Source organism: Littorina saxatilis, linkage group LG1 (genome assembly GCF_037325665.1).
Source record: "Littorina saxatilis isolate snail1 linkage group LG1, US_GU_Lsax_2.0, whole genome shotgun sequence".
NCBI classification, from domain to species: domain Eukaryota; kingdom Metazoa; phylum Mollusca; class Gastropoda; order Littorinimorpha; family Littorinidae; genus Littorina; species Littorina saxatilis.
Window position 1 is genome coordinate 37,775,174 of NC_090245.1, and position 23,999 is coordinate 37,799,172.

The following is a 23,999-nucleotide window of genomic DNA, read 5'->3' on the forward strand; positions in this document are numbered from 1 at the left end:
TTCCCACTTGGTTAGAGCTGTAATTCAGTTGGCTTTACGTCAAAATGGCAGTCCGTGTCGACTTGAAACCGCGAAAAGAGTTGTTAAACCCAAAATTTGAGAGCTACAAGCTGTCACTGGATCCATTGCCTTCTTATCATCAAGATCTAGAAAAAGGTCAGCGAATAATGGCATTTTTAGTGTGATTTTATCTGTGAGTTTTGTTTTTGCAAGGTACTTTTGGTACGTGCGTACTTGACGCCATATCGTGACACGCTGGAACCGAAAACGTCAGTTCAGACTACGCATTGAAAACTTGAGGTCGAATATTGCACAGCTTAATTTGACATTTATTCTGGTACTGTGTATCACCTCGTAACTAAAAGTTGTGTCTAGTAAGCGCATGGTTCTAACGGGTCAGCACAGCCGGCTTGAGCCTATGTCTGTTGTGAATGTGAATCGTGATGCTATATTGCAATGGTTCATTCCAGCGTCGCGGACGACGCTGGTATCTGTGGTTGGGAAGAACGTGCCTGTGGAGAATTAGTCTCCAAGCCAAAGCGCGCTGACTCTCCAAGCCAAAACAATTTCAAAGCTGAAAAAAATGTACAATTTACGCGAAACGATTAAACACAGCTTTCGGGTGGTTTTTTTTTTATATCTAAGATGTACATAAATATACCACTCCGACCATAAGGAAAAGAAAAAAAGACACACAAAAAAAGACCGAGAGGAGCCGAGTCAATCCGAGACCAACCGAGAGGACGTGTTTCGCGCCGTTTCGACGTCGTTTGTTCAGATGCGGCCGGTTGGATCAGTTGCGGTCATACAGGGGCGCCTTGCACAAGAAAAGATCTTCAACAATCCCGATCATCATCATGGTACAATAATGTTTTGTGCGCCCCCATGTATGTGTTCTGTGCTAATAATGCACGGTTGTGAAATGTCCGTACACATTTTGTGGCACTATGTAATTGTTAGTGCATCCTCCTGCGGATGCTTCGTGCTAAAAATGCACTTCCATTAAAATATTGTACGCTCATGTCAGTAATATATTTTCAATTGTTTCTCTGTCAATTTCAAGTGTTTGTTTCCAATTACTTCAGTATCCAGGGCCGGACCCAGGGCCGGGGGGTTCCAGGGGTTCCGGAACCCCACCCCTGGAAAAAGCATGTACCTTGCTTTTACTTTTACTAGTTTTAGCACCAAAACAATGCTGCTCTTAACCCTCAAAACAAGGCCCAGAATGCACCAGATTGCACAGATTTTAACCGTTTTTCAAAAATTTTCTGGGGGAGCATGCCCCCGGACCCCCCTAGTTCGCGCGCCTGCTTTGCAGGCGCGCGCTTGTGGCTTCGCCACTTCGCTGATTTGCCCCCCCAAAAAGGAGGAACCCCCCCCCTTACAACTCATTTGGTCCGGCCCTGGTATCTCCCTGTTGCAATTCCAGGTGATTCATTATGCATGTGCCAATTTGAGGTGTTTAATTCTGATTCCTGTATTTACAGTGTAAAATTAAAACTATTGTTTTCAAACATTCCTATGACACCTGGTAATGGTTCTGTGCTTTTGTTTTTAATTTGTATTTTGTTTTTCTGCAATAAATATTTGAAATGGATCTGAGGCCGACTTACTACTTTTAGCACTCTTTTTCACCACATTCCCACGTACAGATATTGCAATATCAACTCTTCCTTTCTACCTGTTTCAAACAAGCTCTATTTTTTAATTAAAAAGTTTTTACTAAATGTCTTAATATAGAGGGGGGAATCGAGACGAGGGTCTTGGTGTATGTGCGTGTGTGTGTGTGTGTGTGTGTGTGTGTGTGTGTGTGTGTGTGTGTGTGTGTCTGTCTGTGTGTGTGTGTGTACGGAACGATTCAGACTAAACTACTGGACCGATCTTTATAAAATTTGACATGAGACTTCCTGGGAATGATATTCCAGGACGTTTATTTTTTATTTTTATAAACGTCTTTTATGACGTCATATCCGGTTTTTTTGTACAAGTTGAGGCTGCACTGTCACACCCTCATTTTTCAATCAAATTGATTGAAATTTTGGCCAAGCAATCTTCGACGAAGGCCGGACTTCCGTATTGCATTTCAGTTTGGTGGCTTAAAAATTAATTAATGACTTTGGTCATTAAAAATCTGAAAATTGTAAAAAAATAAATAAATTATAAAACGATCCAAATTTACGTTCATCTTATTCTTCATCCTTTTCTGATTCCAAAAACATATAAATATGTTATATTTGGATTAAAAACAAGCTCTGAAAATTAAAAATATAAAAATTATGATCAAAATTAAATTTCCGAAATCGTTTTAAAAACTATTTCATCTTATTCCTTGTCGGTTCCTGATTCCAAAAACATATAGATGTGATATGTTTGGATTAAAAACACGCTCAGAAAGTTAAAACGAAGAGAGGTACAGTAAAGCGTGCTATGAAGCACAGCGCAACCGTTACCGCGCCAAACAGGCTCGTCACTTTCACTGCCTTTTGCACTAGCGGCGGACTACGTTCAGTTTCATTCTGTGAGTTCCACAGCTTGACTAAATGTAGTAATTTCGCCTTACGCGACTTGTTTTTTCTTGTGGCTGTTTGATCAATTCATAGCAAGCATTGACTGAAATAAACAATTTATATATCCAGCACAACATGCAATTCATTGACTTTTGACCCTAACCTTTTAACACTTCCCAAAATAAATCTTTGGTGGACATTGCATCGACGCTGTTCATTTTGAATGAACATTTTTCTTGTTTGGAGATTGTGCTTGGTTGACGCAGGAATTGAAGAAACTTTGAGAAACAGAATTACTATGCAAGGGGATTGGTTATTACGCACACTTTTTTCTTTTGGATATTCATCAAACTCAAAGATAGGTGACTCTTACATTATGGATAAGAAACCTCTGTATGTGGGACAGAAATGTTTTAATTTAGACCGGGAAGGTTCACTGTCCAAGCGCCTGAAAAAGTTATCAACATACAAGCCTATTGCTGGGTACTGGCTTGATCTGAAACTGTTTCCCACTTCAAGAGTTGCAGTTTGTAAGTGCAAGTTTTGCCATGAAAGTATTGTTAATGGCTGTATTGCTACAAACTAAGGCAAAAAAAAAAAAAAAAAAAAGTCTGTTTACGGTAACATAGGCAAAAATAAATAGGGTCGGTAGGTCGGGATTTATTTATTTCTTATTTTTTTTATTTTTTCCAAAAAAACATATTTTTAAGTTATTTTGCAAATAAACAAAATACGTTATTTGCGTGTTTGACCAAAATATGACATTTTACACAGATCGAGACAGTCATTGTTCACCTCGACCGAGGTCAAAAACGCAAATAACATTTATGTATCGATCGAATTCCTTTCAGGTACTATGACTTTGTTGTTGTTTTGATGATTGAACGAGCCTGGGCACACACACATGCAATCAAACACAATGGCGTTTCAGGTTGACCGAAACTTCAAAGGAACTACAAAACACACGTCATGTACTGACTTTGTTGTTGTTTTGACATTGAACAGCACACAGTGTGACACACATGCAATCAAACACATGACGTGTGTTTTGTAGTTCCTTTAAAGTTTCGGTCAACCTGAAACGCCCAATTATAAAGTTTTGTAGGCCTCTGACGTCACATGACTCAAAGAAGGGAAATCCAATCTCCAATCGATACATAGACCTTCTCCCCCCCCCCCCCCCCCCCCCCCCCAAATGCCAAAAAAAAAGTCTAGGGTCGCGCGAAAAAATAAGGTCGGTCGGGATACCGTAAACAGACTATTTTTTTTTTCCTAACAAAGGTAAATGCAGAGGACAAACAGCAGTTTAATATATATATATGACAAATGTCATGATGATCTAAATATACATCGACAAGTCATTGATTGTTTGAACCATCATGCCTTAAAGTATGCTGATCTTACATGGCATTTTGTTCATTAAGATCATAGTAGTATTTAGGGTAACAAACATATAAATGTAATAATACATCAACTTATTTGGAGTTAACCGAGTTGGAGTAAAGATGGTGATACAACAAGATGGTTACATGTGCATTGACACAGAATGATTGTTTGTATTTGCCTTGCAAGTTATAGTCAACTGAAGAGGAAAAAGACACTTGGTCGCTGTGAGTGTGATTGTGACTGCATGTGAGCTGTACCTTGTGGGTTGACAGAGCGTAAAGCTATTGGAACTCTTGTTCTCAGGGGAGATTGATCTTGGTGAGGAGCCTAGTCAACAATATTTGAAATATTTTATTTTATTTAAATAATTGTTTTTCTTATTTTTATCCAGATGATTTTATTGTTACATCACATTTTCAGCTGTGGATGTGTGTACCTTGAAAGATGATCAAGTGACATTGCACCACACCAAGCTATTTGCCGCACCGAACCATCTGACCCCTGACCCCTGGATTGACAACTCTGTCTATGTCATCGACTCCTTGTGGGCTGTATGGAATATCTTTGTTCTTGAGGTAAATAATTTTTGCGCTTAATTTTCCCACATAATTATGTTAGTAAGCCTTGGAGAGAGTGTGTGTGTCTGTGTGACTAAGAGAGTCAGATTTTGTGTGTCAAGGCCCCTTTTAATTTTATCAGAACCAACAACATTACATGGCCTCTAAGGACATTTCATTTTTAGTGCGGATTTATGATTTATTTAGTGTGATATTTTATTATGCATGTTATATATTGCCCTCTACTTTCAGAATGACAAGGTCAACCCTGGCAGCCGCGTGTTTGACATTCCTGAGGCAGCAGAGTTCCAGAAGACACCAGGACGTGTGAACGTGTCGCTTCGTTTTGCTGACCAGCAGCATGCCTTGCTGGCAGATGGTGCTGGGAGGATATTCCTTCTTGCCACAGGGGACAGGAAACAGAAGGTGCAATGGAAGGTAAGCTATGGTGATCATATGTACATTGGAACCCCCCCCTTTTAGTTTTAAGAATAAGACTGTAAAATCTGCTTTGTTTAAAAAAAAACACTAAAAAGAAACCCTAAGTATCCTGCATTGCACACAGTATGTAATAACTTTATAGTTAGAAATTATGCTTCCAGCTATCACAGTATCAGTGTGTGTGTGGTGGTGGCATGTCCCAGTGTATGTTCTTGAATATGAATTAAGATCTTTTTCTTTTTTCTTGTTGTTGTTATTTACTGAGAAAAGTACATTATAACCATTTATCAAGGCATTTTTTCTTATTTGTCCTCAGGTGTTGTTTAAGGAACAGGTACTGAAGGAGAACACAGCGTTTGCCGTGGTGGATGCAGCCAGCTACATCAACAGCAACAAACAGGAGATGGTGGACTGTCTGTTGGTCAGTGTGGAGGAACCTAAGGAAGAAAGCCAGAAGGGAAAACACCTGACTATCATTACCTGGATCACCTTCTCCAAAGGTATGCACATCATGTTACTGGAGCTACAGTGGGACCCCCCTTTTGAGACCTCAACAAATCTGAACAGAATCACGTCTTAAAAAGGAGGAAGTCTTAAATTTGGGGGAATTTGCAGAGGTTATGAACAAAAAGTCTGATAAAACAGGGTCTTAAAAAGGAGGGAGTCTTAAATTGGTGTGTCTTAAAAGGGATGTTCCACTGTATGAGAATGTGCAAATTATGAGCAAAGCTTTAGAGGCTGTAGTGAATGTATATTTTCCATTGGATAGACTAATTGTAGATAAACTAATATTCAGAGACCTTTTGGGGTTATTATTGAAACATTGAGTCTCCATCTATAACTGTCACCCATGTTCGAGACACATCTCAGTATTAATGTTCTTACTCTATTAAACAGGATACATTGATTTGATGATCAAAATGATTGATTGACACAATGATTGATTGATTGGTGGTTAGCAGAGGCTGATGGGAAATGGTCAGTCAGTCGCGTGTTCTTACTCTATTAAACAGGATACATTGATTTAATGATCAAAATGATTGGTTGACACAATGATTGATTGATTGGTGGTTAGCAGGGGCTGATGAGAAATGGTCAGTCAATCGCACAAGAAGACTGGAGGGACCACGGCCATACAACCACGTCAGCCTGGAGAGGGGAGGTGGGGCTGTGACCGTTGCCAGCAACTGCCCCTTCACCATGACGGCCGACTCTGTGAAAGAAGTGACTCTGCCAGCAGGAGGAAGCGGGGACTGGGAGATGGTTGGCAGAGGTAGGATTTTTACATGAGATGTGAAAGTGAAGGAATGCTGAAAACAACATGGCTTTTTCACAGAGGGGAGTTTGGTTGAGGATAAGACACAGTATAGACAATGGTGGGGGAAGATCATTTCATTCAGTCAACATTTATTTTAGAGTGTAGGAAATTGAGAATTGCTGCTGAAAGCTACCTTAGGTCGTTGTTACTTACTGCCCGTTATGCCGGTTGGCATGTAGGGCAGCACTTATGTCATTGTGCTTGGGGTATAAGACGATGCCAAAATTATATCCAAATTTTAAGTGCTAGTTTTAAATTTTATGGATGAGTTTTGAATGATTACTTTTGTTAATTCTGACTCCCGGAAGTTGTGAAAATTAGAAGTCTTATGATTGTTTCCATAAAAAAAGTTATTACATATCCCCATTGTGTAGTTATCCCATTATTTTAGGCATGAAAAATCTGCTTTTTTTTAGCATTAATGATAAAACGGAGTAGCTTACTTCTACCAGCTTATTGCTGCCTAATTCATGCACATTGGTGCATATGACTATGCCTTAAGCTGGAATTTGGGCAGTTTTGTTTAGGTTTGTTCCAGCAAGTTGATGTCCAAAAGAAAATTGAAGTCTGAGCCAGGGAAAAGTAGGAATACTCTTATGTTTGTGGCTCTAGAAATGTATCAGAGAGAGTGTTAAAACCTTCACCATGCTTCCTGGGTCGTCGACGACCCAGAGCCTCACAAAAGTGTCTGTATCTCTGAAACTGTTGGGAGTTTTTGATTGAAACTTCCATGTTATTCTCAATCAGCATAGAACACTCTCATCGACCACCTTCTGAAGGATTATCTTTGTAAACAACTAAATAAACAATGATGTAATATGAACTGGGCATTCTGGATGGCGTGGGTCGTGTACGTCCCACGCTTTTTACGTTGAATTCTTCTTTAAAAGTATGGGTCGTACATGACCAACATCATCCGGACTGTGTAGTCCAAAGCATGATCCGGTGAAGGTTAATATTCAACATGCACCGTTTTTGTCCAGAGCCACAGCAGCCACTTTACACGTGGAGCCAGACTACAGAAGACATCTCAATTCAGCTGACCCTGCCAGTCGACACCTTCAAGCCAGACGTGTACGTCACGCTGGGTACAGACGAGGTGGACATCGGCATCAAGAACAGCGTGACATTGCTACAAGGACCGCTGCATGACAGGATTGATGTTTCTACTGGAACGTGGAAAGTTACTGAGCAGAAGTAAGGCTTGTAATGTTTTGATTTGAGTTGTTGATGTTTTTGGTCTCTTTTTAAAAAAAAAAAATTAATAATGCTTTTGGTTGTGAATGGGCTTCAAACTGTGATAGAATTTGGTATGCTTTTGCTTCTGGTAAAGAAGAAAACATCTTTTAACTTTCTAATGTTGAACAAACCTGCAACAGGGAAAGAGGAATGGATTCATCAGCATATCTTCTCCTGACTTCACATGTTCACGTTTTCATTAATTGTTACCTGAAAGTGTTAACAGTTAGAAATTAGCTGCATGATTGACTTCATTTATTTTTATTTTTAAAATTTGGTGTTCCAGATTGGAGATCTCTTTTATGAAAGAGCAAGAAGAGATGTGGGAAACACTGGTTGTTGGCGACACTCGAGGTGAGATGACGATGGATGAGGCAACCATCACTGCCATACATGACAGACTGAAACACCTCACCTCAGAGAAATGGGTGAGTGGGATGCTTTGCAACGAGAGAGGCTGACGTAGACTATAGGTTCACACGTCAGAAAAATGAGCGAGTTATAAATAGATTTTATTGAGAGGCTGACATGGATTATGTGCAGCAGTTGCTGACATGCCTTTGAAAAACAAACAACCGACTAGAATCTCTTAGTTATTCGGGGGGGGGGGGGGGGGGGCGGAATCAGAGGATTTAGATACTTTTTGGCATATGACCTGTTGCTAACTGTACATGAACCCAGCTCGTCACTTGCAGAGTCTAGTTAGGTTAAAAAGATAATTTGAGAAATATCTGTAATGCATCTGCACAATGATCTGATTGCACAGAATACACGTAAAGGCATGGCTTTGACTAGTCTTTAAATGGAAGAAAGACAATGATCTGATTGCACAGAATACACGTGAAGGCATGGCTTTGACTAGTCTTTATATGGAAGAAAGACAATGATCTGAGTGCACAGAATAGGGGCGGGGATGTAGCTCAGTCGCGGGGATGTAGCTCAGTCGGTAGCGCGCTGGATTTGTATCCAGTTGGCCGCTGTCAGCGTGAGTTCGTCCCCACCAGGCATGAAAATTCTCCGCATTTTCCGTATTTTCCGTATTTTTGAAAAAAATAAACCGTATTTTTTTTTAATTTCCGTATTTTTTTTTTTTTTTTTTTTTTTTTTTTTTCCTAGTAACAGTTATAGTAAAATAGTTTTGGGGCCATGTTTGAATCCAATTTTAAGGCTCAGATAGCCCCAGATTGCACCAAATTGCACCCTTGAAAACAAAAAATTCCGGGGGAGCATGCCCCCGGACCCCCCTAGAAGTCTTGGCGCTTTGCGCCTGCGAAACTTGGCGCTACGCGCCTGCAAAACTTGGCGCTACGCGCCTTCGAATTTTTTTTTCAGTATTTTTTTTTTTTTCAGTTTTCATGCCTGCCCACGTTCGGCGAGAGATTTATTTCTCAGAGTCAACTTTGTGTGCAGACTCTGCACGAAAAAGATCCTGTAATCCATGTCAGAGTTCGGTGGGTTATAGAAACACGAAAATACCCAGCATGCTTCCTCCGAAAACGGCGTATGGCTGCCTAAATGGCGGGGTAAAAAACGGTCATACACGTAAAATTCCACTCGTGTAAAAAACACGAGTGTACGTGGGAGTTTCAGCCCACGAACGCAGCAGAAGAAGAATTGCACAGAATACACGTGAAGGCATGGCTTTGACTAGTCTTTATATGGAAGAAAGACGTTTACCAATTCTCTTCCTACCCTGACAAGGGGATTGGCTGGGGTGGTGGGGGGAGGGGGAAAGGGAGGGATCTGGCACACAAGTATGATCACTTAGCTGAGACCCTCATCAAGGCAAGAATAGAATGTTACACGCTTTACTGTTCACATTCTCACAGAATCCTGATCCTGAATGTGACCAGACCAACAAGCCATACAACACTCAGCAGCTGGAGGCATGTGATGCGTTTGATGACGAGGAGTGCATCTATCTGACACGTGTTGATGGTGAAACTCACCAGATCTCTCACCAGGTATATTGACACTACTGTTCTTCAGTGGTGTCTTTCTTCTTTACATTACCTTTCCAGAGCAACGGTTTCTTTGTTTTATAGCCTTCAAAAGTGTAGGAAAATGAACACTTAAGTACAAAGGGCGGGAGGGGGTCCCACTGTACTGAATGATGATTTTTCATGGTTTTCTGAAGAATAAAAAACCGATTTTTGGCTCACGTAAGTGTAGCCTATGCGATCGTAACTTTGTCTGTCTGTGCGTGCGTGCGTGCGTGAGTGCGTGCGTCTGTGCGTGTGTATGTCTGTGGTAGAAACTCTAACATTTGAAGACGTCACATTACATTGACGTCACATTATGACGTAAGAGGGTTAGACATCACGCGAAGGAAGTATTGAAAGTCTCGGTCATTATTATTTTGAGCGCGCCGAGACTAGTTGGCAGTCGTGTCCTGTAAGTAGGCTACATGCAGACAGACAGATCTAGATCTAGTGTCTCGCTTTCTTGCACAGTTTCACCTATGCTCTTTCTGTGTGTGTGTGTGTGTGTGTGTGACGGAGTGATTGAGTTTGTGTTACTGTTTGTCGATTTCTTACGTGAGCCTTGATGGCTTCGCCTCTTGTTGTTGTATAGCTTTTGTCTACACAATCTGTGAAATATATTTGTTTATGTTTTATTCTGGGGAACGTAGCAGCATTTGAATCCAACATTTTTTTCCAGGCAAACATTAGCTACAACCTGCTTTTCAACGTCAGCCTTGACCCCAACAAACCTGCAGCGCTGTGCCTTCGCCATGATGTTGATGGGTTGCTGTGGCAACCGGAAGCTGTCGCCAACCTGAAAGGGGGCGCTCCCAGCTCCGAATGTCCCTGGCGACACGTGGGAACCCTGGACGCATTTGGCTACGTTCAGGCCTCCAAGACACAGCGGCGGTTTTCCACCTGCGCGCCTGATCTCTCTATGGCGGCCATTGCAGACTGTTCGCGTCACGTGTACCTGTACCGTCAGCGTGCACCAATTTCTTCACCACTGCGTAATCGCCGCACCAGCCAGGATGTCAGTTCTGTTGCTAAGCAACACGTGGTGCTTCTAGACCCTCCCGATGCTATCCTGGGTCTTCATGTGAGCAACGATCGTGTTTTCGTGGCAACGCCGTCGAGGGTGTACGCTGTCAAGGTTGCACATGATGCTTAGGAACAGGTGATGATACACTTGTGCGATGGGGGTAATGTGTAGCTCTTTCTGGGTGCTGAAGAACTGTACTTCTTCAGGGCTCTCTTTTCTGCAAAGTTGCGGATGTTCAAGAACTGCTATAAATGTTCTCAGATTTAGGTCTTATTGCACCAATGTTGGTAATGTGTTGGAACTTGATTTTGTAGAGATACCAAGTAGAATTCAAGAAGAACCACATGTTTGAAGGCTGATACATGTGAATGTTTGTGTGTGTGAGTGCGTACATGTGTGTGTGTGAGTGCATACATGTGTGTGTGTGTGTGTGTGTGTGCATGACGGAAGCATGAGGTAAAATGAAGCTGAGAAAATGTGCGTGACTGCATGTGTGCCTGCTGGGAGGTTTATATGTGTGATGAAAATGCTCTGTGAAAAATGAATGAAAAGTTGCTTTTGTTTTGCTTTACAAAATGATCAGTGTTGTGGGACTTCCTATGTGCAGGAAAGTTACAATGCAAGAAAAAACCCAGGCAGTAACTTTTGTGCAAAGTTGCTGTAGGTGTACAATATTTGTGTGTTTTTTCCCTTCCTGCTAGTGTAAGATCACTTTTGGCAAACACTTGAGATGCAAGTTAACTTGGTGTAAATGTCTTTTGCTGTGAATGTACATACCATTAAAATCGGTTGTATCATCTCATCTTTTTACATTTAGTCAAGTTTTGACTAAAATGTTTTAACATAGAGGGAGAATCGAGACGAGGGTCGTGGTGTATGTGTGTCTGTGTGTGTGTGTGTGTCTCTGTGTGTGTGTAGAGCGATTCAGACTAAACTACTGGACCGATCTTTATGAAATTTGACATGAGAGTTCCTGGGAATGATATCCCCAGACGTTTTTTAAATTTTTTTGATAAAAGATGACGTCATATCCGGCTTTTTGTAAAAGTTGAGGCGGCACTGTCACACCCTCATTTTTCAATCAAATTGATTTAAATTTTGGCAAAGCAATCTTTGATGAAGGCCGGACTTTGGTATTGCATTTCAGGTTGGTGGCTTAAAAAATAATTAATGAATTTGGTCATTAAAAATCAGAAACTTGTCATTAAAAAAAAAAAAATTCTAAACGATCCAAAAACAATTTCATCTTATTCTTTGTCATTTTCTGATTCCAAAAACATATACATATGTTATATTTGGATTACAAACAAGCTCTGAAAATTAAAAATATGAAAATTATGATTAAAATTAATTGTCCGAAATCGATTTAGAAACAACTTCATCTTATTCCTTGTCGGTCCCTGATTCCAAAAACATATAGATATGATATGTTTGGATTAAAAACAAACTCAGTACGCTAAAAAGAATTGAGATACAGAAAAGCGTGTTATCCTGCTCAGCGCGACCATTACCGCACTATTCTGGCTTGTCGATTTCACTGCCAGAGCGGTGGACGAGCGGTGGACTGACGAAACTACGAGTATGCGGTCTTGGTGAAAAAATGCAGTGCGTTCAGTTTCATTCTGTGAGTTCGACAGCTTGACTAAATGTTGTTATTTCGCCTTACGCGACTTGTTTATATGCTGTTATTCCAAAAGATGAGAAAAGAGCCATTTGGGAATGAAGAACAAATGTGAACTAAATATGCAAAGGCTGCTTATGATTGTGTTGTTGGAGTTAATACTTTGTTTTGACTGTGAATTTAATCACAATTGTATATTGCTCATGTTGTTTACGCAAACTATGTATAGTCTGTTACCCCCCGCGGGTTAGGGGGAAGAATTTACCCGATGCTCCCCAGCATGTCGTAAGAGGCGACTAACGGATTCTGTTTCTCCTTTTACCCTTGTTAAGTGTTTCTTGTATAGAATATAGTCAATGTTTGTAAAGATTTTAGTCAAGCAGTATGTAAGAAATGTTAAGTCCTTTGTACTGGAAACTTGCATTCTCCCAGTAAGGTCATATATTGTACTACGTTGCAAGCCCCTGGAGCAATTTTTTGATTAGTGCTTTTGTGAACAAGAAACAATTAACAAGTGGCTCTATCCCATCCCCCCCCTTTCCCCGTCGCGATATAACCTTGAACGGTTGAAAACGACGTTAAACAACAAGTGGCTCTATCCCATCCCCCCCCTTTCCCCGTCGCGATATAACCTTCGTGGTTGAAAACGACGTAAAACACCAAATAAAGAAAGAAAGAAAGAAAGAAAGTATAGTCTGTTCGAGGGACCAATATAGGACGTTTTAGATTAATTTAAAAATAGATAAATGATATTTTGGTATATGTTCAAGAACAAAAGTTGTTATGGGCGAGTAGTACTATTTTGTGTTAAAAGTACTGGTTTCTATCTGTTGTGGTTTAAAGCCCTGTACACGTGAAATTGACTGAAATTGAAAGAAAAATCATCAAATGTATACCCCAAAAGAGCCTCACGCTCTACCCCAAAGTATAATATATTCATTTGAACTCTCGTGTTTGTATTTTTTTAAAATTTAACTGTCACGCTCATGCACAAAACGACACCGGTGGGAAGATGCAAGGTAGGCCAACATCGGGGTTCGTCTCAAAAGTGGATTCATTTGATCGGGACTTGACAAAACGCACAGCCCTTGATTTGATGCCCTAAAGACCATACATTTGCTGTTGTCTCAAGGAACGCAGTGTTGGGTTGTTACTTTACTTGCAAGCATGCAGCAATGGACGTATGAAACGTCGCAACACTGTTAATTTCATCAGAACACAATGTGCGGCACTCAAATTAAACTTACATGGAGTAAACTAGTTTTCTTGGTAGTTATTGAAGTGAATTATACAAATGAATGACAAAATTGTGAATATTAATTGACACAGACTGCCGTTGCTATGGAAGCAGCCGCCATATTGGATTTCTAGCAAACGGTTTTACAGCGACATCATGCATGATATTTGGCACGATGATACACATGACTCATATCTATAATCATATAGAACAATGTTTTGACTGAAGACTACAGTTGAATTTAAATCATTTTTTGTAATAAGGACTAATGAATTTCTAACCACATATTCACGAATCCTTATTATGAAAATTAATTTAAATTCAACTGTAGTCTTTTGTCAAAAAATCGTTCAATATGATTGTAGATATAAGTCATGTGTATCTTTGTGTCAAATATGGCGCTGTTTATGACAGTTTCCATAGCAACGGCAGTCTATGTCCTTTAGTATTTGCAAATTTTTCATTTCTTGTTTGCACTTTGAAAGCACCCCCTATTGGCTACTGAGAAGTTCATTGGACAGAATCTGAGCGAGGAATACAATTTTACAGAATAGGTGTGAAAAACGTGCTCACGCAGTACACCTGGCTGGCTTAGGGGGTCAGCGTTATGCGTCACTGAGGCTCCTCCGGGGTTGATATTTACCCATTTTTGGTCACATTGCTGGAAATTTTACCTGGGTACAACAAAAACTATTGACAGTAGTGCTTAACACTTTTAATACAAGATAGTACTAATCGTCCTTAAAGGTACTGAACTTGTCAAATCCAGGTGCATGGAGCCCCTGGGGCTTTTAATCATACCTCAGGCAGCTATCCGTTAGAAGAACTACCAAGTTTCATTGACTTGCACCCAAAGAGTCAAGAACTGCGATTTTTTTACGAATTAATTTCGTACTCGGACCCGGCTGCTCTTGGCCTATTTTTGGATCTAAATTTAGATCAGTTAGATCACCACATCATGCACAAAAAGACACGTCACTAGCAAACTATGTCAGACGTCATCATGAGTTTGTGTAAAACAAAATGGAGGCCGGAATTACTCAGTTGAATCAAACTCCGACCAAACACCACGTAATAACTAGGTTAATTTATGCACTCGCGTGAACAAGAAACTGTCGAGCTTCACAGATGTCGTCGTTGGGTAGTTTTGGGTTTGTTTTACTTCCATAGGAGGATTTTTGAACTGTAAATGCACTCAGCTGCAACAAAAACGCAAAACGAAGGCTGTGAGCTGCACTGTGCCTTTAACAACTTTTATTCTTAGACACTATGCAAAAGTTGATTGGATTGTTTTTAAATAATTTAAAACGTCCTCTCCTGTTCACCCGGACAGACTAAACAGTACCACAAGCTTATAGTACCTGAATTGCTACATACTATTCATGCATTTTGGATGTTGATGCTCACAAAAAGTATGTTACATGACCTAGCACTACATTTTTGTTTGTAGATCTGCCATTCTAATACATACGGATTATCACAGGTTCTTAGTGCCTACTGTTACATACTGGCAGATGTTATTCATACATTCTAGATGCTAACCCTTAACAGGGCCGGACTAGGCTAAGAGGAGGGGGGGGGGGATTGCCAGTGGTGGTCCAGGGGGATGTTCCCTCTGGCGGGGTCAAGGGGCAGAGCCCCTTGTGGGGGTCAGGGGGCCAAGCCCCCTTAAAGCTGATGGGTAGGTCATATAGGAAAATGGTCGCTCCTTGCATGAAACGGCATAAAATAAACAATAATAATAAATAAAAAAAATAAGTGAGGTACATGTTTAGGCTAGGGGGGGTTGCGCAACCCCCCCCACCCCCCCCCCCCCCCCCCCCCCCCGGTAATCTGGCCCTGCTTAACCTGGCGCGATTCCCAATACATATTACAGTGCAATTGGTGAATTAAAATAAAGAAAACAAGTTGCGTAAGGCGAAATTACTACATTTAGTCAAGCTGTGGAACTCACAGAATGAAACTGAACGCACTGCATTTTTTCACAATGACCGTAGTCCGCCGCTTGTGCAAAACGGAGTGAAACTGACAAGCCTGTTCAGCGCGGTAGTGGTTTCGCTGTGCTGCATAGCACGCTTTTCTGTACCTCTCTTTGTTTGAACTTTCTGAGCGTGTTTTGAATCGAAACATATCATATCTATATGTTTTTGGAATCAGGAACCGACAAGGAATAAGATGAAATTGTTTTTAAATCGATTTCGGAAATTTGATTTTGATAATAATTTTTATATTTTTAATTTTCAGACCTTGTTTTTAATCCGAATATAACATATTTATATGTTTTTGGAATCAGAAAATGATGAAGAATAAGATGAACGTAAATTTGGATCGTTTTATAAAAAAATAATTTTAATTACAATTTTCCGATTTTTAATGACCAAAGTCATTAATTAATTTTTAAGCCACCAAGCTGAAATGCAATACCGAAGTCCGGCCTTCGTCGAAGATTGCTTGGCCAAAATTTCAATCAATTTGATTGAAAAATGAGGGTGTGACAGTGCCGCCTCAACTTTTACAAAAAGCCGGATATGACGTCATCAAAGACATTTATCGAAAAAAAGAAAAAAACATCCGGGGATATCATACCCAGGAACTCTCATGTCAAATTTCATAAAGATCGGTCCAGTAGTTTACTCTCAATCGCTCTACACACACACACGCACACACACACAGACACACATACACCACGACCCTCGTCTCGATTCCCCCTCTATGTTAAAACATTTAGTCAAAACTTGACTAAATGTAAAAACCAACTGATCCATACTTGTAAGTGTGTGTAATCTTTGTTCTCTTGATTGGTACTATACCAATGGGGCGGGGATGTAGCTCAGTCGGTAGCGCGCTGGATTTGTATCCAGTTGGCCGCTGTCAGCGTGAGTTCGTCCCCACGTTCGGCGAGAGATTTATTTCTCAGAGTCAACTTTGTGTGCAGACTCTCCTCGGTGTCCGAACACCCCCGTGTGTACATGCAAGCACAAGACCAAGTGCGCACAAAAAAGATCCTGTAATCCATGTCAGAGTTCGGTGGGTTATAGAAACACGAAAATACCCAGCATGCTTCCTCCGAAAACGGCGTATGGCTGCCTAAATGGCAGGGTAAAAAACGGTCATACACGTAAAATTCCACTCGTGCAAAAAACACGAGTGTACGTGGGAGTTTCAGCCCACGAACGCAGAAGAAGAAGAAGAAGGTACCATACCAGGGGCGGATCACATCCTTTTCAAGGGGGGGTTTTCAAACTTCTTTTAGGGAACATTTTGATGAAAATCAAGGAAAATAGAGCAATCTGAGCATCATTTTTTTTTTTTTTTCAATTTTCAATTTTTTTTTTCCCCGGAAACCCACCCTGGATCCGCCCCTGCATACCTCACAATTGCCCAAATCCGGAGCCTAGCTTTGATTTCACCCACAAGTCCAAAAGAATTTTGTTGATGTAGAGTATTATTAGTTGATAAGTTGTTGTGTTGGTTTGCATTCTAAACAACAAAATGACTGTGGGTGAGATTGAACAAAGTTGAAAAACAAAAGGATTCTGTATAATCACCAATACAAGGGCAGCACATGCAAAAAAACAATATCAAATTTTCACCTGTGTATGCTTCTTCGGGACCACAAACAAACAAATACAAAGGGAAGCAAAAGCAAAAAAACAGCACAGAACCAAACAGGGATTTAAAGATGGAGAGAAACAAAAAGGGGAAGGAATTGTAGTGAAATGTTTAAATTTGTGGATTATTTGTTGCTGTGAGTTATTGAGTCAAAAAGAATTAAAAGTTAAATATTTTATGTGTGGGTTTTTTATTGTTGAGATCTCAAGAATGCTTATACTGTTTTATTTTCTCATTGTACATGTAGGATACATTCTTTTAAACTGAGCAGTACTTGGAAATGGCGAGAAAGGTGTGATAAATCTTGGTGAAAAAAATCTGTTATGGTGTCACACACACACACACACACACACACACACACACACTAACACAAACAAACATCAAAATGCATAAACTTGCTATTATTTGTCTACAAGTTTTCAAATTCATATTGTGCCAAATCTTTTTATAAATTCACAAATGGAAAGTGTTTCAGAGTCAGTCAATAAGACATGGTAGATTGCTTGACAAATCTATATCTGTGCCAGAGGAGCAGAGATTTATATCACTCTAAACATTTATAGAATGAGACTAGAAAAAGTGGGGGCGATGGGCGTTGATTGCAAAAGATCTTGTGCACATAAAAAATATGTAACATATCATAAGCAAAGATAACAGAGGCGACATTATGGTTACTTGTGACTTTTCCAGCCTCCCCTGAAATACTGAGAAGGTGACACTACAATGGCTACACACACACACACAAATAGGTCAATCTAAAAGCATGACGTGTAAAACAAAAATGTTGTAGATGAGTGTTTTCGACTTTTTCAGACTTCCCAGAAGGACTGTGATATAATCAAAAACACCACAAATACAAAATTTTTTATCCCATGTTCTATATCTCCAGCGACACATATCCCCCTCCCGCCTTTGGTCATGTAGGGGGACACTGGCAGATTATCTAATGCCACAGAAACACAGGTGGGACTTCTTAAAGGTGGTCGTCTACATTTTTGCTTTTTTTCAATAATCTTTTGGTTAGATTTCGCTAAAAAGTTATGTCAGATGATGAATGAACCATGGGTAAAAAAGTTATAGACAAAAAAATATATGTAAAAAAAGATTTTATTTTTGGGTAGCGTGACTCACGCTTCCAATATTTTGTTTTCTGTTTGCTGAGAACATGTGCTTTGCCTAAAAATACTGACCAATCAAATTCATGTCACTATGCTTATAGCCACGCCCAAACAAGTGCAGCAACAGTTTGAGACTGGAGCGCTGTCCACGCTTTTTTTTTAACGCACGAAATGCACGGGATTTGAGAGGAGTTTTGCGCTTGGCATTTTCCAAATAAGGATATCCTACTATGAGTACTACGCTGGAAAACTACAATGAAGTTTCAAACGGCTACACTGGCTTCGTCTTTCCTGATCGAAAGGGGGTGTATTGTTGATAATTGTAGATAATAGACTCTGCATTTTAATGGTCAAATGGCGATTTCGGTATAAAATGTAGACAAGGACCTTTAACGTGTGCAATATTCTCTTTTTTCTGACAGTCAAGCAACGCTTTCAGGCTTTGATCATGTCGACAGACACTGGCAGATTTTCTAACCCCACAAAGACATTAAGGTACATTCTTTCTCAGGTAAACGATCATTCACAACTACAGATCTGTCCAGGCCGTGTTATCTCATGTGATAGGAGCATCCTTGCACTGAGATACATAACAAAACTCTTCCCCCTGACTGCTTTTTGTGCAGAGTGGGACATTTGTTTGCAAATTGATTTTGCAAAAGACACCAGTGTCAACCTGTGAAATTAATTCAGCAAAAAAAATCTCACTTTGCACATGAAGCAGCCTGGCTGTTGGTTTTGGGTAAGTGTTCAAGTAGAAGGATGATGTTACCGACCCCGTGGACAGATCTGTGGTAGTTGACATGATCGCTTGCGCAAGACGCATGGTGCCTTTATGTGGCTCTAAACTTTTTCATGCGATGCTCATCGTCCTCCGACGGCCCTGCCACACTATCCGGCTTTCCGACGCGCTTCTTTTCCAGAGGTGTTCCAGCCTTGGTCATGTAGACAGACATGGTCTCTCTGGGTGATTTCTCCTTCTGGGGGAGGGGTGCGAGATGCGTGGACGTTGATTGTTGTGTCGTCAGGTCCATGAGCGGCGTTTCCTTCACGTCCGAGTGGCAGTGGATCCCTGGTTCAAATCCCTGGTCCCTCAGCATCCCCTCCAAACGCTGGATGTTGTCCTTGGTGAGGCGAAGGTAGCTGTTGAGGTGACAGGGATGAGAGAGTTTGGGTTGAGTGTAAAATATGGGGAGAGGGTGGAGGGAGGGAGAGCGAGGGAGAAAGATAGAGAAAGTGAGTGAGTGTGTGTGTGTGTGTGTGTGTGTGTGAGAGAGAGAGAGAGAGAGAGTGTGTGTGTGTGTGAGAGAGATAGAGATAGTGTGTATGTGGATCAAGAGGCAGGAGCTCCTCGATCTGAGAGTGTGTACAAGAGAGGAGAGAGAATCCACTCTTTTGAACAAAACCTTTATTTTTAAAGCCTCAACCTGACAAAATTACTTCAAAGACAAAGGAATACCTTTGAAAGAATCATTGTTTTTTCTTTGTAATTGTGGCTGAGGCGTGTTCTCAGTTCTCCCCGCTTTTTCTCGGGCTTTTGTGACGGTGTGCGTGCACGTGCTTGTGTGCGTGCTAGCAGGGACCTGTGCTAGCATGTGTGTCAGCGTGTGTTTTTCGGCCTGTGTGTCTTTCTTGTGCGTTTTTGTACCTGCAGTTGAGAATCTCTTCAGGTTTGATGGTGAGTTCAGCCCCTTGAGGCCTGACGAGTTCCAGAAGTTCTGTCAAGCGCTTGATGAGCCTCTCCTGGGACCTGTCAGGGTCAGCGTTGCCCCTGGTTCACAAATACGGCATTACCCGCTTTTAACATTTTCAACAAAATCCGGCAAGAAAACTAGGTCTCAACAGGGATGGAGAAAGATCATCCTCACAATATGTACAGTTTTTATCAGCCTTCACTTTCATTTTACATAAGAAAACACACAGTTACCATGTTTGTTATCACGTGTTTATTGATTGATTAAAATTTTGGAGAAAAAAAAAAAAAAAAAGGATGAAGAAAGAGAGGTACATTTACAGAGGTTATGAACGGGAAAATCTTAAAAAGCAAGGTCTTAAAAAGGAAAGGTCTTCAATCGGCGGAGTTAAGGGGGGGGGGGGGGGGGTTAAAAGGGGAATTCGGGACACGGTATATAGACACTGATACAAAGAGCCATACAAAGCTTTGAGGGGTGGAAAGGTTTAGGGCCAAACAGTTGAAGAATCAATTCTTACTGCAGTACTGAGTGATGGTTCAAAAAAAGGCATAGAAAACGCACGCACGCACGCACAGTCACACACACGCACACACACATACCACACCGTGCCACAACACACACACACACCACAACACACCACAACACACACACCCACACACACTGCATACACACACACACACACCACAACACACATGTTTTTAGTTATGTATACGGACATGCACATAATTACTAAACAATAAGAACTTAGCTCACAGTGGGAGTTCGAACTTCTCAACATCAAGATTTGTTGGGGATTTTTTTTATTCCTGATTTTGGAATTATTTTCTCTTTCTATGAGGGAGACACTCCTGCACATATTCGGAGCTTACTGACGAACACAATAAAACAGAAGACTCACTTGACTGCCTTGACAGCGATGCGAGATTCCTCCAGGACCGCAGTGAGAGCCTTCATCTGCTTCGCTTTTAGCGGTTCTCCAAGAGTCAGCACTCGTATCATGGAGATCTGCAGTCACAACAGATAATTGTGTATTGTGACAGAGTAGTTACGGGCATTCGCAACGTCATGGTCGGGTTATCATATTAATAATGGGAAGCAAGCGGTTAAAACGGGCGTCGACAGAGCCAATGACGGGGGATACTAACTTGCAGTTATCATTCGCTTGTGGTAAAACCAAATGAGCGTATAGGCCTATGTTGCTCAGGTCCAGCTCTGAAAAGCTCCTCGATCCAAAGTACCAAAATTTAAACTGGAAACGTACGGAAAGAAATCCTTTAAATATCAGGCAGTAGTTCTTCACTATCTCAATTCAAATCAAAACTAAAAACACACCTTTTCCGCAAACACTGATTTACCGTGAAATACATTTTCAAGCCTGGTCCGTTCTTGATGGTCACTTTTGTCCCATGTTCTGTACATAGTTTTTCACGTATGTGTTTTTCGCGCGCTTTTTGACGCTTTGATGTGCGCGTGAGTGCGTATGTTTGTGATAATGTATTATTGTGCAATTTGTTTTATGTAGTAGTGCGTGTGTGTGCCCGTGCGTGTGTTTGTGACTATGTTTTATAGAGCAATGTGTTATTCATTGATATGTGTGTGATTGCACGTTAAATAATGTTGTGTTGTCGTAGTATTTTGATTGTACAGCGCTTTGAGCAGGGTTAAACCCTGGATACATGCGCTATATAAATATTATGCATTATTATTATTATTATTATTATTATTATTATTATTATTATTATTATTATTATTATTATTATTATTATTATTATTATGTTGCATAGGTTCACCCATGGAACACTGTATTGCTTGTTCCAACTACCGTCCAATCTCTTTGCTGAGTTGTATTGGGAAGGTGCTCGAAAAATGCAGACAAATCCGTGTGTTTGTTTATTTGCAAAATTATGATTTGATTACACACTGCCAATCTGGTTTTATTGCTGGTGATTCGACTGTTTATCAACTATTGAGTAAATATGATGATTTTTGTGTTGCAATTGATAAAAACATTATGTCACAGGCAATATTTTTTGATGTATCAAAAGCTTTTGATAAAGTCTGGCATTGCGGTCTGCTCCACAAGCTTGAGGCGATAGGTATAAGAGGTCCCTTGCTTGTTTGGTTTGAACATTACTTGAGCGATCGCAGGCAAGCAGTAGTACTGAAAGGAACCAAATCAAGTTATGTTACCCCTTCTGCTGGTGTCTCTCAGGGTTCTGTCTTAGGACCTCTTTTATTTCTCATTTATATTAACGATATTGGTGTTGGTCTTGAATCAGTGTTGAAACTATTTGCAGACGATACGAGTATGTATTTAAGTTTAGATAACGATGATGTACGAGCAGAGATTTTGAATTCTGATTTGGATAAAATTCGCACATGGGCTTCTAAATGGAAAGTCACTTTTAATTGTCAAAAGACAGAATTGTTGGACATTTGTAGGCAACAAAATTTCTTACTTCCACCATTGTATTTCGAAGATGCACACTTAGTTGATGTTGAAAATCACAAGCACCTTGGCGTCATTCTACAAGGTAATTGTAAATGGGATTCCCACATGAAAAGTCTAATTGCTAAATGTAGAAAGTCAATTGCGTGTTTTGGTTTATTCAAGCATCGTTTAAACAGAAAATCACTTGAAGTTATATATAAATCCTTTATGTTACCATTGTTTGATTACGCGGACGTTATTTGGGATAACTGTAAACAGTGTTTGGCAGACGAGTTGGAGACATTGCATCTCGATGCAATCCGAATCATTGTAGGTGCAGTACGTGGCACAAGCCACCAAAAACTGAATAACGAATCGGGTTTTGTGCCCCTGAAAGAAAGGCGACGTCGTCATCAACTTTTGCTGTATTATAAAATTGTAAATCGTTTAACCCCAGAATATTTATATTCCAAACTGCCGGTCCTGGTTTCCGATGTAAATCCTTACCACAGACGACGCCCTCTTGAACGTAAGGTTCCATTGTGCAGAAGTGAGTTATATAAATCTTCATTTTTTCCTTCAACGACAGCTTTGTGGAATAATCTTCCAGAAAATATACAACAAACGCAGTCAGTTAGTGAATTTAAAAGGTATTTGACCGATGGAGATGTTGTTGTTCCACAGTAATTATTATTTACTTTAGGCAACCGCCAGGCACAGGTATTTCACAGCAGGTTGAGATTAAAAACATGAGCGATTTGCAACAAGACTTAGTTAACCGACACCTCTCTGATAATTTAGAATGTACGTGTGGAGCATGCCCGGAAGATTCTAAACATTTCTTGTTACACTGTCCACAATTTAAAGAACATAGAACCATTTTATTCAATAGTCTGCCAACACACGTTCGCTAACAACAACGGAGGCTTTTGTTATTTGGCCGCAAAGTACTGCACTTTTCTCTGTCTCATTTGCTGCTCTGTCACATATACCCTTCCAAAAAAGTTAAGGACCACTTTTTCCAAACGTATGCCATACAGAAATGACAAGGCTAAATATTTTGATTTTTTTTCTGTAAATTGTTTTATTGAAGAACTGAGGACTGTCTCCAGAAAATGTCACGTCAAACATGCCAGCGAAAACAACGCTAGAGCTTGTTACTCTAGACAACCTTCTGATTTCAATTTCACAACAGCAGTATTTCTTACAACGAAAAACTGCAGAATCTGATATCAGCAGCGATCACTAGTTAATCTCCCACTAATCGGTAGTGAGGACGAAAGGTGATCTCTCCCCGGACAATCACAGATCCCCCATCAAACGATTTTGTTCTAGAACAGCGCCATCTGCAAAGCGCTATCTACGACGCCTCCCGAGACTCTGATGCGTCTATCAGCAGGATCCAAGAAGAGGCGGAACCCATTTGTAAACAAGAACGAAGCCCTACGATGACGTAACCACCTTACATGTTGAGTGCACTAGGCTCGGTAGGCAGCTGGATGGTTGGCAGTCAATGTTGTTTTGCGGACTGGGCGTCTTTCACTGAAGTTGAAAGCTTGCAAGCAGTTTGTAACACTTGACAAACATAATTACTGACACCAGTGTGTGGTCGATGCCTGCTGCCTTTTCACGGTAACTTTTTGTGTGTGCTGCATGACCTTCACTTTGGATGAGGCGATCCTTCATTGTTGTGATGACTGTAGGCCAACTATAACATTGTCGTAACTGTACTCTGCCATGAATTGCTTGACTCCATTCCTTCAGTCCGATGATGTTGAAGTGAGACACTGCAAAACTCTGAAGCACTTGCCTGGCAGAAACATTACCTTGTA

General features: G+C 40.6%; 2 protein-coding genes across 4 annotated transcripts in view; one reads left to right on the top strand and one right to left on the bottom strand.

Moving 5' to 3' along the window:
- The first annotated feature begins 13 nt into the window (after window positions 1-13).
- Window positions 14-14,882, top strand: LOC138968776 (nudC domain-containing protein 1-like). 3 transcript variants are annotated; one of them, XM_070341434.1, is made up of 9 exons: window positions 14-156; window positions 4,314-4,468; window positions 4,703-4,888; window positions 5,208-5,391; window positions 5,967-6,164; window positions 7,193-7,406; window positions 7,735-7,876; window positions 9,278-9,412; window positions 10,110-14,882. In XM_070341434.1, the coding sequence occupies exons 1-9, from the start codon at window positions 45-47 to the stop codon at window positions 10,581-10,583; spliced, it is 1,800 nt and encodes a 599-aa protein (XP_070197535.1). In that variant the 5' UTR covers window positions 14-44; the 3' UTR covers window positions 10,584-14,882. The 3 variants fall into 3 exon arrangements, with proteins under 3 accessions (XP_070197535.1, XP_070197521.1, XP_070197529.1); XM_070341420.1 differs by lacking the exon at window positions 14-156 and adding an exon at window positions 2,767-3,037; XM_070341428.1 differs by lacking the exon at window positions 14-156 and adding an exon at window positions 2,769-3,037 and having other exon boundaries at window positions 5,970-6,164.
- A 2,424-nt stretch (window positions 14,883-17,306) lies between these two features.
- The window catches only part of LOC138968718 (uncharacterized), a 42,283-nt gene continuing 35,590 nt past the window's right edge, over window positions 17,307-23,999 (bottom strand). Inside the window, exons 11-13 of the mRNA XM_070341348.1 lie at window positions 20,635-20,741; window positions 19,691-19,813; window positions 17,307-19,185 (exon numbers count right to left, since the gene is read on the bottom strand). Coding sequence (XP_070197449.1) covers window positions 18,876-19,185; window positions 19,691-19,813; window positions 20,635-20,741 — 540 coding nt within the window. The 3' untranslated portion in view covers window positions 17,307-18,875. The remainder of the gene's footprint in view (window positions 19,186-19,690; window positions 19,814-20,634; window positions 20,742-23,999) is intronic.

What these genes read in the sequence shown, in the direction of transcription:
- LOC138968776 (XM_070341420.1), top strand. Translation starts at nt 2,806, where the DNA reads ATGCAAGGGGATTGGTTATTACGCACACTTTTTTCTTTTGGATATTCA. An exon ending in ACCTCACCTCAGAGAAATGG is followed by an intron (nt 7,877 to 9,277) that starts GTGAGTGGGATG and finishes ACATTCTCACAG; the next exon opens with AATCCTGATCCTGAATGTGA. An exon ending in CTCACCAGATCTCTCACCAG is followed by an intron (nt 9,413 to 10,109) that starts GTATATTGACAC and finishes ATTTTTTTCCAG; the next exon opens with GCAAACATTAGCTACAACCT.